Consider the following 13,435-nt stretch of genomic DNA (forward strand, 5'->3'; position numbering starts at 1 on the left):
AACGCTCCCTTCCCTCTTGTTTGCCTTAGTGTCTTTTCCTTAGCCGGAGCAGTTTTTTGCTCCTCCTTTTCTTCTAATTTCTCTCCTCATTGCTTTAGTCTTCCTGTCTCCTCTCCTTGCAAGTTTGCTGTCTTTACCTCCCCGCCCCCCCTCCCAGGCAGCCTCCTTATCTCGCTCCCGATCGGCAAACGATCAGCGGCTTTGTTTCAACACTCACTTCCCTCTTTCAAAAAAAGAGCATGATCTGCTTTTTGCCCCTGGGCAATTCGGCTCCAGGGACCATGCATTCGCTCCATAAGACGCACAGACATTCCCCCTTACTTTTTAGGAAGAAAAAAGTGTGTCTTATGGAGCGAAAAATACGGTACACACATTATACCGGGCCACTACCCCCAAACAGTGTGACTGACCCCTGGGGCTCTGCACGTCTTTAGGAACGGCCCTGCATCATCCGCTTGCAGGTCCCACTTGTTGTATACTGATGTTCCCGGTCCTCTGAAACAGTTGACCTGAAATAGTTCTTCTGCTCTGCTCCGGGCAATGCAGTCCCAAAATAGTCAAGATACTTGTTTATTTCCTTTACGTCTGACAGGAAGACGTTCCACAGGGCAGGCACAACTACCGAGAAGGCCCTCTGCCTGTATTCCTGCAGAGTATTTAATTTTTTAAAATGGCATAGTGCCCTGGAACCACAGAATCAGAGGCAAGCGCACTTTGGCCTCTGCCATTGGTGAGGAAATGCAGCAGGAGGACTCACAAATTCCAGAGTGGTTTCTCCATCAATGCCTCTTCCCAAAGAACTCTGGGAATTCTAGTTCTGGGAGGAGAATATGGGTGTATCCTAATAACTCTCAGCAAGCCTTGACAAACTACAGCTCCCATAATTCTGTGGCGGGGGGAGCCAGGACTGTTTAAAGTGATAAAGTGTTCTAAATGAATGTGGCCTTAGCATCTAGCTGTTTTGAGCTGTGCATCCAGAAAACTGCTCCCAGCTGGTTCTAGGTACACCTCATTCTGCACTTCAGACATGAGGTAATGATTCTGGGCCCATGAACAGACTAGAGCAGCCTTTCTCAACCTGTGGGTTCCCAGATGTGGTTGAACTACAACTCCCATCACCCCTAGCTAGCAAGGCCAGAGCTCAGGGATGTTGGGAGTTGTAGTCCAACAACATCTGAGGACCCACAGGTTGAGAACCGCTGGACTAGAGGAATGAGAAACAGCTTTACTCTTCAGAGACTCCAGGGTCAAAATTGTGCAGCAGCAACTAGGCTCTTGGTTCAGGCTGTCAACTGACCGACTTCTCAGAACTTAGGGAATATCTCCAAATAACAAACTCTACACAAGTCCTTGGTGATTTTCTCCCCAGCGCGCAAACAGCTTCACCAGCGTCTTACTCACCCATCACTCCAACTGCTACGTGCAGCAAGAGCAAACCCAGAAGTCTGGCTCGGCAGAACCCCATCGTGGCGCTGGAGTCCAAACGGTGTCAAGGCTGGGCGAGGATGGACCAGGGAGAACGAGGTCCACCGTGATGTCTCTTTGCATCTGCACACAAGGAGAAGAGACTTTTAAAACCCTTTAAAGCATTTTAGACAGTTGCCCCAAACCCAGAGTTGGTTCCAGCGAGTCTGGGCTCTTCTGCGTTTGCAGCAGGGCGATGTATGCTGATAAATGCTGCAGGTGCGCCCATTTATCCGGGTCTTTGACAACTGAGATAAATACTCAAATATTCGGATCAGGGGTGTGTGTTTTTTAGCTGGAGCTTGCCAGAGCACAGCACTGCCACCCCTCAGCTGGGCAGCACAGCTTCTCGGCTAACAGCTGACACATGGGAAAGCTGTCCTGGTCCTTTCTGCTTGGAGCTGGAGAGGCAGGGCTGGGGCATAAGGATGGAGCCTCCCCGCTCATCACCACACGCAATATCATGTATGTGCGTAGGCGCCTGGAACAGAACCTCTGTGTAAAGCGGGAGTCACCTGTACTAGAACAAAGGTCCATTCGCGGGGAGTTCCAGCACCTTTTCTTCTTGGAAGAAAGCACAGATTAGGGCACATCTTGTTCTAATTTGTTTTAAACTAATTTTTAATGCATTTTTATAATTGCTGCAACTGCCCGGACACTGAGGTCCAGCGCCGAGGGCCTTCTGGCAGTTCCCTCGCTGCGAGAAGCCAAGTTACAGGGAACCAGGCAGAGGGCCTTCTCGGTAGTGGCGCCCACCCTGCGGAACGCCCTCCCACCAGATGTCAAAGAGAAAAAGAACTACCAAACTTTTAGAAGACATCTGAAGGCAGCCCTGTTTAGGGAAGCTTTTAATGTTTAATAGGTTATTGTATTTTAGTGTTTTGTTGGAAGCCGCCCAGAGTGGCTGGGGGGACCCAGCCAGACGGGCGGGATATAAAGAATAAATTATTATATTATTATAACTGTGTCCTTGGGGCGAAGGGTGGGTGATGAAATGGAAAGGAAACCGGCATGACAACAAAAACAGCAGCCTGACTCAGTCTAAAGTTGCTTCCTGTTTTCTTCAGATACCAGCTTGACCCGCACCCCTTCTGAGCCAGCGGCGGGAAGGCGGGTGGCGTAGAAATGCGATCCAGCTCGCAATTCAAAGCAGCTCTTCCTAATCTGCACTTTTGAAAACTGCAGGCGAGCCGAAACATAGCCAGGGCATGCCTCTGTGAATTTCGCAATGCCGTTCTCCGGTCAGGTAACGTGTACGAAGACATTATAGACAAAGATCAAAAACTGCATGATATGTATTGCGCCACGGTGGCTGCTAGCGCCCTTTAGGACTAGGAGAGCGGAAGGCAGGGAGCCAACAGTAGGTGGCGCCATACGCAGCTGATTCCACTTTTGCCCCTGTGCTGGTCCCCTGGGTTTCTGTGAGGCGAGGTCCGAGTCCAGACCGAGGTCAAGGGTGCAGTATTGAGGCCGTCCATCAAAGCTGAAGCTGGGTCCAAGGCAGGGAGTTGGGTGAGGTCAGGAGATTTGGCAGGTCAGGGTGCAGGCAGGAACTGGCTACCAACAACGTTGCTCCTGCAACTTGGGACTAGGGCTGGCTGGCTTTTATCTGCCCTGAGGCATAGGGCGGCCCCGATCCACAGGTGACTCGCCTCTCCTGGCCTGGAGGCGAGCACTCCTCCTGCTGGAACTTAGTTCCCTCCGCCTCTCTGCCCTGAGCCTCTGCAGCTCAAGAGAGGCTGGAGGGTTACCGGACCCAGAGGCAACCTCAGCCTCCCCTGACGGGGCTGAGAGTGGAGCACCTGCAGGCAATGGGTCCTCCATCACCTCAGGAGCCAGAGCGGACTCAGCTGGTGCCTGCACCTGAGGATCCAGCACAGATTAGGACCCTTCAGGCTCAGGCCCCAGCCCCGGCTCAGCAGGTTCTGGAGCCGGGGAATCCACCCTGCTTCAGATGGATATTTCTCTGACTGTTATTATATCTAATTTCAATGACCTTCCTATTTCCATCTTTACCGCTTCGGGTCAATTTTTGGCGCAAAAGAATTCAATTAGTCAATATGAATTCATAACAGCAAGAACAAAAACAACTGAGTCATCACCCGGCCAAGAGAAATCTCACCTGGATTAATTGCATGCGTTGAGCCAATCCGTGGATTGGTCAGCTTGATTTGCATGCATTTGCCTGAGCATAAAACCATCTTCCTGAAGGGGGAAAGCCCTCCTTCCTTTTAGAACATGTGCTTCAATACCAGCAAGAGAGGCGCTCCTCTCCAGATCCAGTTAGCAACATAGCATGCTTATTCTGGGCTAGCTACAGTTCCCCATCTGTCTTCAAGGGCAGCCCCACGTAACACACATTGCAGTAATCAAGCGCTGAAGTTCCCAGGGCATGGATAACTGCAGCTGCTCACTGTCTGTGCATCAGCCTCAACCCAAACAATGTTCTTCATGCCACTGAGGCTACCTGAACATGAAAAGATTAAGTTAATTGGTCTCCTTGGGCTGTGTTCCCTATCTGTTAAAGAAAGTACTATGTGTTCCAGAATTGAATGAGCCTGCCAATTATTTCAGTCAATAGTCCTGCCCTTGAGCTTGTGTTAATTCTGTTCAAAGCACACGTTCTGAAATCTGTCATCACAAGTCCTTGGAGCCATGCATTTCAGTGGGTCTATACCGGGGTGGCCAACTCCCAAGAAACTGCGATCTACTCACAGTTAAAAACAGTGAGTAGATCGCAGTGATCTACCCCCATTTTTTAGGGATTCAGGATTGAGTTTTTTTTAAGAAGGAAGGCCCTGTTTTGAGGGGATCAGGCCTATGTTCTTGAGCTTCTTTGGGGAGAGCCATTGATCTACCACAGTCCAGTGATCTACTAGATCACAATCTACCTGTTGGACATACCTGGTCTATACTAGCCAGAACTTAGCTGACTTACAACTATTGATAATTATCACCCTTATAAACCACCCTTATAAACCACATTACTGTCAAAAATGCATTCTTACTGTAAGTATTCCGCAAGTGCATCCCAGTCTATAAGGGGGTGATTTGACCTAAGACAACCGACACCGTGAAACAGCCGCAGGGATCGTGTCCTTAGTGAGTTTACAGCCGGGACAGCCTCTGAACCTAGAGCATCTTGGCTCATAGCTCACCCTCATCTGTGTCACGAGGGAGGGGCAAAAAGGCGCAGGCCACGCCCCCTGAACCAAATGAACCAGAAGGCCCCAAATCCCCATCTTGCATTAAAAAGAGAGAGAAAGAGAGAGAGAGAGAGAGAGAGAGAGAGAGAGAGATTCTAGCACTGGTAGAACCTGAGATATGAAATGAAAAGTTACAGGCCCTGTTCTTATTTTTTCCGCAAGAAATTAGCCTGCTCCCCCTCTTTCATCTTACTCGCCCCCACTGGCAAAAACTCACGCAGACCCCCACTTTTCCAAGCGACGCTGGGGAACCTGCGTCCCTCGAGATGTGCTCGATTCCAGCTCTCAGCTGCCAGCACAATCGACGGTCAGGGACGATGGGAGTTGTAGTCCGTCAACATCCACAGAGCAAAAAGCTCTCCATCTCCGGTTTAAATCGTTGCGCCACATGGCTCTTTAACCTACCCGTCAAACTTCGCTCTCTCTGCTTCAGATTAGCAGTTGTGCCCTCCCCGTGCCATTCATCCGCCACCTGCCTACCTCCATGTCAACCCTCGGCAGTTTTATTTGCACCGCTGACTCACCCACTCTTGCCACACCCCTTCTGCGGGCAATGGGCCTCCCCCTGGCTTCCCTTTCTAGGTCAACACACCCTGTATCCATATGAAATCAAGAGGCCCGCAACACTACAGTGGCAATAAAGATAAGCCAATCAGTAGGCAGACGGTTCCACTGCTTGCCCAAGTGCTTTTTGAGAACGTTCCAAAATCAAATCTCTGCAAAGATCTCGCCTGACTTCTTGCAGGAGGTGACGATCAGTCATATTCCGGCTTCGAGGCCAGATGGCATCTGTCTACAGAGAGCCACACACTGCTCATCCCTCCTCCACACCCCTGTGAGTGTGATTATGTGATCCCTGACTGGTTGGGACATGTGTCTGGGACAGCGATGATGCAGCTGTGGCCCTCCAGAAGTTGCTGGACCACAACTGCCACCCTCCCTTCCCACCAGCCCTGCAACGTGGGGCTGGCTAGCCCATTACTTCTGGGGTGTATCATTTTGAAGTAAACAATAATTAGCGAGATATGCGCCAACTTACCTGTTTTCTCTCCCGAAAAGCTAAACAAACACACACACTTAACAGCACCTAGTGTCCTTCAACACCCTTCCCCAACCTCGTGCCCTCCCATCACCCCCTCACAATTAGCCAATGGCACCAACGCCATCTAGAAGGCACCAGCTTCCTCCATCCTTGCCTTACACCTCTGTTATGTGACCCCTGATTGATTAGGACACGTGTCAAGGAGAGGGTTGAGGCCGCCCAGATGTTTGTGGACTCCGACTCCCATCATCCCTGACCACTGGCCATGCTGGCTGGGGCTGATGGGAGCTAGAGTCCAGAATCTGGAAGGCCGCAGACTCCCAAACATCTGCTCTCTAACTTCTCTGCTGTTCATCTGCATTATCCTTTCCCTAGCATCCGACTAATCCAATTTCAACGAATATTTCAGAACAAAGCAAGCAAAAGTTAATATTGTTTTGTTTTGCCCAACCTGCTGAAGAGTCCATAACGGGGCACCACATCACCTGGAATTGGGGTTTTTGCTGCCTTCTGCCTAATAACAGCGGATCACCATTCTGCCACTAGGTCTGAAGATGGCTCACCCTCTTCCTCTGCTGTCTCTTGCACACACCCACACCCCGGATGTGTAGTGTCATAAATTGAGTGAAACATCTCGCTCACTGGAGCAACCACACAATTTGTTAAGTTATACTTTCCCATTATCTATTTATTTACTTGCGGTATTTTTATCCTTTTTAGAGGTAAGAATCTAAGAAGAGCTCTGTTGGATGAGGCCAAAGGCCAATAATAATAATAATAACAACAACAACAGAGAAGAAGAAGAAGAGTTTGGATTTGATATCCCGCTTTATCACTACCCTAAGGAGTCTCAAAGTGGCTAACAATCTCCTTTTCCCGTCCTCCCCCACAACAAACACTCTGTGAGGTGAGCTGGGCTGAGAGACTTCAGAGAAGTGTGACTGGCCCAAGGTCACCCAGCAGCTGCATGTGGAAGAACGGGGAAGCGAACCCGGTTCCTCAGATTACAAGTCTACCTCTCTTAACCACTACACCACACTGGCTCTCCAGTAATAATAATAATAATGATGATTTTATTATTTATATGCCGCCCATCTGACTGGGTTCCCCAGACACTTTGGGCGGCTCCCGACAAAATATCAAAAACACAATAAAACATCAAACATTAAAAACTTCCCTATACAGGGCTGCCTTCAGATATCTTCTAAAAGTCAAAGAGTTGTTTATCTCCTTGACATCTGATGGGAGGGCATTCCATAGGTAGGGTGCCACCACCGAGAAGGCCCTTCACATATACGGGGCCAAAGCTGTTTAGGGCTTTAAAGGTCAGCACCAACACTTTGAATTGGGCTCGGAAACATACTGGCAGCCAATACAGATCCCTTAGGACCGGTGTTACCTGTTCTCACAGGAGCTGCCCCGATGGGAAGCTCGCGAGCAGGTTCTGAGTGCGACAGCAACTCTCCCCTCTTGTGATTCCTAGCAACGGGCATTCACTGCCTCTGACAGAGGAGGTAGAACATGCACAGAATGTCTGCCCTATCCCAGCCTTTTGCAATTTGTCAGAAAGGAAGGAAAGGCCCTAGGCCTAGGATCTACGATATTTATACTACTCCTGATGGTTGAGATCTCTAAGAGTCCAAATTACGTATGACGCGTGGAATTGTATTCAATGATTGTATCCGGTGATTTAGACGTGTCTGGTTTTATTTATTAATCTGTCACATTTATATCACCCTTTCCAAGGAAACACACTGAATATTTAGTTCATATTATATCTGGACAAGTGAGGATGGAAGGAATTGGATTATAGATATGGAATATAACATTAAAGGGAACTGTGTGTGTAAAAAGGGGGGGAAAGGGGATGGGAAGCTCTATTTTGCAAAACGTTTACAATGGAAACTTGAGCTGACTCTGAATAACAATAACGCTAAGACGACTTGGAATTTAAATTATGGTAATTGGAAGTAAAACTGCTCATTTATCTTCAGTCAGACGGAAGAATGAAATGAGCCTGAGAACTTGCCAAGGAACTGATAAGGTTCATTATTGAGTCCTCTGCAGTTTGACAGACCACTCTTCTTCCCAGACTGAGAGGAGAAATGGCGAAAACAGGATATTTATTGGGAATGCGTGGTTTTTGCAGTTGTTCTTAAAATTGCAAAACAACGAAGGACAGAGGGAGGGAGAAATTTCTGGAACAACAATGGGATATCAGCTCTGCCCAAGGCATGATGGAGAACAGCAAGAACTGGGAAAAGACAGACATAAAATTTTACAAGGATGGAAAGAAACACCACGGACAGTATAATTGCCACACACAGGAAGAACAAGAATATAGTTTGAGTGCTCCACCTGTAGTTTCATCAATCATTTAATGTGTGAACATGAATAGAAGTTATGAATACTGCAGTTGTTGTATAAGCAGGGACGTCCAACAGGTCAGTCGCGATCTACTGGTAGACGCCTGGGAGATATTGGTAGATCTCGCCGGGTCCCTTTCCATTCCAAATCTATTTGTAATTTAGAATCCGGCCCTGCCCTCCATTGTTGCATGATCTGCAGAACGAAAGACGGATCTCCAAAAAAATGGGGCTTTGATCTGCACCTCCAAAAAGGCAGTAGATCACTGGCAGTTTTTAATTCTGTGAGTAGATCACAGTCTCTTGGGAGTTGGCCACCCCGGTAGAAGGGATTATTATTATGACCGCAATGGAATAGAAATTAATAAGATGTTGGAACGCAGAAATAAAGCAAATAATCAAGCCATCAATTCTAGCACCTTATCTAAATTACAGTCCTTCTTCCGCTTACTTATCCTTCTGGTTATGTAAACTTCAGGATACATAAGCAGCAAACCCAGAAGTATATTTCCGGGGTTTTGCTGCGTGCGCATGCGCAGAAGCGCTTTACCATTCTGCGCACGTGTGCAGAAGCGGTGCCTCCGGTTGCGGAAACCTCAGAATCCGACCAGAGCTCAAGAACGGATCCCGCCCACAACCGGTGGTACCACTGTATCTAATTGTATTACTGTATACAATTGTATCTAATTGTATCTAATTGCATTACCTCACTGTATCCAGGGAGAGAGGAAAAAATAGTGGAAGTGAACAGCTGGCTTCGCAAATGGTGTAAACAGGAACGGTTTGGATTCTTAGATCACGGACTGCAGTTTCTTGAAGATGGACTTCTGGCAAGCAATGGGCTGCACCTCACAACGGTTGGGAGGAATGTTTTTGCCAAAAAACTCAGAAACCTCATCAGGAGGGCTTTAAACTGACTAATGTGGGGGAGGGAGACAGTGCTCCTGAAGGTAGGAGTCTATCAATTGATGAAGATGATCATCCAAATGTCATAGACCAAATGGAGCAAACAGCACGCAGACCTAGTGGTGGGAGGAAAAAATCCTTAAATAAGAGGTACGGGGGAATGATTAATGGACTTCAATGTCTGTACACTAATGCGCAAAGCATGGGAAATAAACAAGATGAGATTGAGCTCTTGGTACAGCAAACTAAATATGACATAATAGGCATCACTGAAACCTGGTGGGATAAGTCCCACGATTGGAATGTAATAATGGAGGGATACAATCTATTTCAGAGAAACAGATCAGACAAGAAAGGAGGAGGAGTGACGTTATATGTCAGGGATGTGTATACCTGTGAAGAGATCCAAGATTTAGAACCTCAAAGCCAAAGTGAGAGCATTTGGGTCAAAATTAAGGGAGAGAAGAATAACAGTGACCTCATTGTGGGAGTTTACTATAGATCCCCAAGCCAAATGGAGGACATAGATGATGCCTTCCTGGAACAGATGGCCAAGCATGCAAAAGGAAGGGAGATAGTAGTAATGGGGGACTTCAATTACCCGGATATTTGTTGGATGTCAAACTCAGCCAAGAGCATAAGGTCAAACAGATTCCTCACTGGCCTTGCAGACAACTTCATTGTCCAGAAAGTGGGAGAAGCAACAAGAGGAACAGCCATTTTAGATCTGGTCCTAACCAATGTTGATGACCTGGTTAGTGGGGTAGAAGTGGAAGGATCATTAGGCGCGAGTGATCATGCTCTTCTGAAGTTTACTATACAGCGGAAAGGAGCAGCCAAGCATACTAGGACTCAATTTCTTGACTTTAAGAAAGCCGACTTCATAAAACTTAGGGAAGTGCTGGGTGAGATCCCATGGACAGTAATACTAAAAGGAAAGGGAGTTCATGATGGCTGGGAGTTTGTTAAGAGGGAGATAGTAAAAGCACAACTTCAGGCAATACCAATGAGACGGAAACATGGAAGGTGCCTAAAGAAGCCAGAGTGGCTATCTAAAGAATTTTTAACTGAGTTAAGATTAAAAAAGGATGTGTACAAAAAATGGAAAAGGGGGGAAACCACCAAAGAGGAATTCAAACAAATAGCCAGCACGTGTAGACACAAAGTCAGAAAAGCTAAAGCACAGAATGAACTAAGGCTTGCTAGAGAGGTTAAAAACAACAAAAAAGGCTTTTATGGGTATGTTCATAGCAAAAGGAAGAACAAAGAAACAGTGGGGTCACTCTGAGGAGAAGATGGTGAAATGCAAACAGGGGACACAGAAAGGGCTGAACTCCTCAATGCCTTCTTTGCCTCAGTCTTCTCCGATAAAGAAAACAATGCCCGACCTGAAGAATTTGGAGCAAATGATTCAGCAGAGGAAACACAGCCCAGAATAACTAAGGAGACAGTACAAGACTACTTGGCTAGTCTAGATGTATTCAAGTCTCCAGGGCCAGATGAACTGCATCCAAGAGTATTAAAAGAACTGGCAGATGTGATCTCAGAACCACTGGCAGTCATCTTTGAGAATTCCTGGAGAACAGGCGAAGTCCCGGCAGACTGGAGGAGGGCAAATGTTGTCCCTATTTTCAAAAAGGGGAAAAGAGAGGACCCAAATAATTACCGCCCAGTCAGTCTGACATCAATACCAGGGAAGATTCTGGAGCAGATCATTAAGCAAACAGTCTGTGAGCACCTAGAAAGGAATGCTGTGATCACCAATAGTCAGCATGGATTTCTGAAAAATAAGTCATGTCAGACTAACCTGATCTCGTTTTTTTGACAGAATTACAAGCCTGGTAGATGAAGGGAACGCAGTGGATGTAGCCTACCTTGATTTCAGCAAGGCATTTGACAAGGTGCCTCACGATATTCTTGTAAAGAAGCTGGTAAAATGCGGTCTAGACTATGCTACCACTCAGTGGATTTGTAACTGGCTGACTGACCGAACCCAAAAGGTGCTCATCAATGGTTCCTCTTCATCCTGGAGAAGAGTGACTAGTGGGGTGCCACAGGGTTCTGTCTTGGGCCCGGTCTTATTCAACATCTTTATCAACGACTTGGATGATGGACTCAAGGGCATCCTGATCAAATTTGCAGATGACACCAAACTGGGAGGGGTGGCTAACACCCCAGAGGACAGGATCACACTTCAAAACGACCTTGACAGATTAGAGAACTGGGCCAAAACAAACAAGATGAATTTTAACAGGGAGAAATGTAAAGTATTGCACTTGGGCAAAAAAAATGAGAGGCACAAATACAAGATGGGGGACACCTGGCTTGAGAGCAGTACATGTGAAAAGGATCTAGGAGTCTTGGTTGACCACAAACTTGACATGAGCCAACAGTGTGACGCGGCAGCTAAAAAAGCCAATGCAATTCTGGGCTGCATCAATAGGAGTATAGCATCTAGATCAAGGGAAGTAATAGTGCCACTGTATTCTGCTCTGGTCAGACCTCACCTGGAGTACTGTGTCCAGTTCTGGGCACCACAGTTCAAGAAGGACACTGACAAACTGGAACGTGTCCAGAGGAGGGCAACCAAAATGGTCAAAGGCCTGGAAACGATGCCTTATGAGGAACGGCTAAGGGAGCTGGGCATGTTTAGCTTGGAGAAGAGGTGGTTAAGGGGTGATATGATAGCCATGTTCAAATATATAAAAGGATGTCACATAGAGGAGGGAGAAAGGTTGTTTTCTGCTGCTCCAGAGAAGCGGACACGGAGCAATGGATCCAAACTACAAGAAAGAAGATTCCACCTAAACATTAGGAAGAACTTCCTGACAGTAAGAGCTGTTTGACAGTGGAATTTGCTGCCAAGGAGTGTGGTGGAGTCTCCTTCTTTGGAGGTCTTTAAGCAGAGGCTTGACAACCATATGTCAGGAGTGCTCTGATGGTGTTTCCTGCTTGGCAGGGGGTTGGACTCGATGGCCCTTGTGGTCTCTTCCAACTCTATGATTCTATGATTAATCAAAATTATTATCAAGATGGATTGAACTAACTTTATCACCAAACTGGCTCATGTTGTAAGGGAAAGACGTGTGCTGGAATTAGTTCCTTAGGGGATGTTGAACTTGGAACAGGTTCCTTTTTAAGAACGAGCTTCCTGAGCTGAGGAATCGATTTCTAGGGGGCATTTGGAAAACCGCATGTAACTCAGGCTTCAAAAAACAATCACAGTGTTGAAACACCTTAATGAGGAAAGGCTAAAGCTTATGCTTTCTTTGTTTTCTTAGGTTAGCACTCAAGTGCCCCGTGGCAACATGGCATTCAGAGACACCCCCTTGGCTAAGGCCTCCTGCTCCCCTCCATTTTTATTTAAGGTATTTTGGCTTTTGTTGTCATTGTTGTCACTGTCCCTCAGCCTAACCTACCTCATGGGGCTGTAGTGAGGATATACAGTGGTACCTCAGTTCTCAAACGTAATCCGTTCCAGAAGACCGTTCGAGTTCCGAAATGTTCGAAAACCGAGGCGCAAAGGGCTGTCTGCAAATTCAACTGAGAAAATTCAAAAACACGCAGCGGAACCTCTGAGGCGCATTTGAAAACGGAAGCATTTACTTCCAGGTTTTTGGCGTTCGGGTTCTGAAACAGACGTTCGAGAACCGAGGTACCACTGTAATAGGGAGAATCGTGTACTCCTTGGAAGGCACGGCATTTGTAATAGCAAATAAAGTACAATTAAACCTCTGACCACAGAGCAGTCTTGGGATTCCAGAGATCTGGAGTCACATCCAAACCACAGACTGATATGGGGAACTGGTTCCAGACTGTAATTCCCCATTGCTTCCTCATCTCTGTGGCAACTAACTGTTACATCTGTCTCCTCTTTTTTGCAGGGTGTGAGGTGGCTGGCAGATGGGACCAAGCTTACCTGGTGCTTGAGAGACAAGGCAGCACCCATCATTGGCTCCAAGGGCTGTGGCAGAATCCAGAGCCCCCACCAATTAAGGCATATACGATACGGTACGGTACAATACAGTGGTACCTCGGTGTCAGGGAACTGCCATCAGAGCCAGGGGGAGAGGGAGGGCTCCAGAGGGATTCCGGAGAGCATCCCGGGAGGGAGAGAAGCAGCACATCTTCTGGGGAAGGAAATCAGCGTAGCACCAGTGGAGAAGGGGGGCAGATGGGGGAATCGGCGAGGTGGCTCCATGACTCATCGCCGGGGACCAGCGGGGAGAGCATGGGTCCTCTGCTGCCCACACCCTCCCTGCGCAGAAGGCTTCCGCGCAGGGAGACTAGGCGGAGACTAGGCGTCAAAGAACTTCTTTGCTGGAAGAAGTTCAAGAAACGCCCAAAGACGGATTCTGCCAGCGATTGAGACAGCCACGGGCGAGTGGCTGTCCGGACAGAAAGGGTTCACTCAGGCAACCCAGCCAGGTGTGGCGCCGATTTACGCGCTG

General features: G+C 47.6%; 1 protein-coding gene across 2 annotated transcripts in view; it reads right to left on the minus strand.

Moving 5' to 3' along the window:
• The window catches only part of LOC308464954 (lysosomal acid glucosylceramidase-like), a 38,068-nt gene that overhangs the window by 14,587 nt on the left and 10,046 nt on the right, over positions 1-13,435 (minus strand). The window contains exons 1-2 of one of the 2 annotated variants that reach the window (XM_080984692.1): positions 5,076-5,167; positions 1,402-1,548 (exon numbers count right to left, since the gene is read on the minus strand). In XM_080984692.1, coding sequence (XP_080840818.1) covers positions 1,402-1,465 — 64 coding nt within the window. In that variant the 5' untranslated portion in view covers positions 1,466-1,548; positions 5,076-5,167. Of the gene's footprint in view, positions 1-1,401; positions 1,549-5,075; positions 5,168-13,435 lie in introns of those variants that run through there. The other variant, XM_080984691.1, reaches the window with a different exon arrangement.

This window comes from Podarcis pityusensis (genome assembly GCF_964106645.2).
Source record: "Podarcis pityusensis genome assembly, chromosome: 16".
NCBI classification, from domain to species: Eukaryota; Metazoa; Chordata; class Lepidosauria; order Squamata; family Lacertidae; genus Podarcis; species Podarcis pityusensis.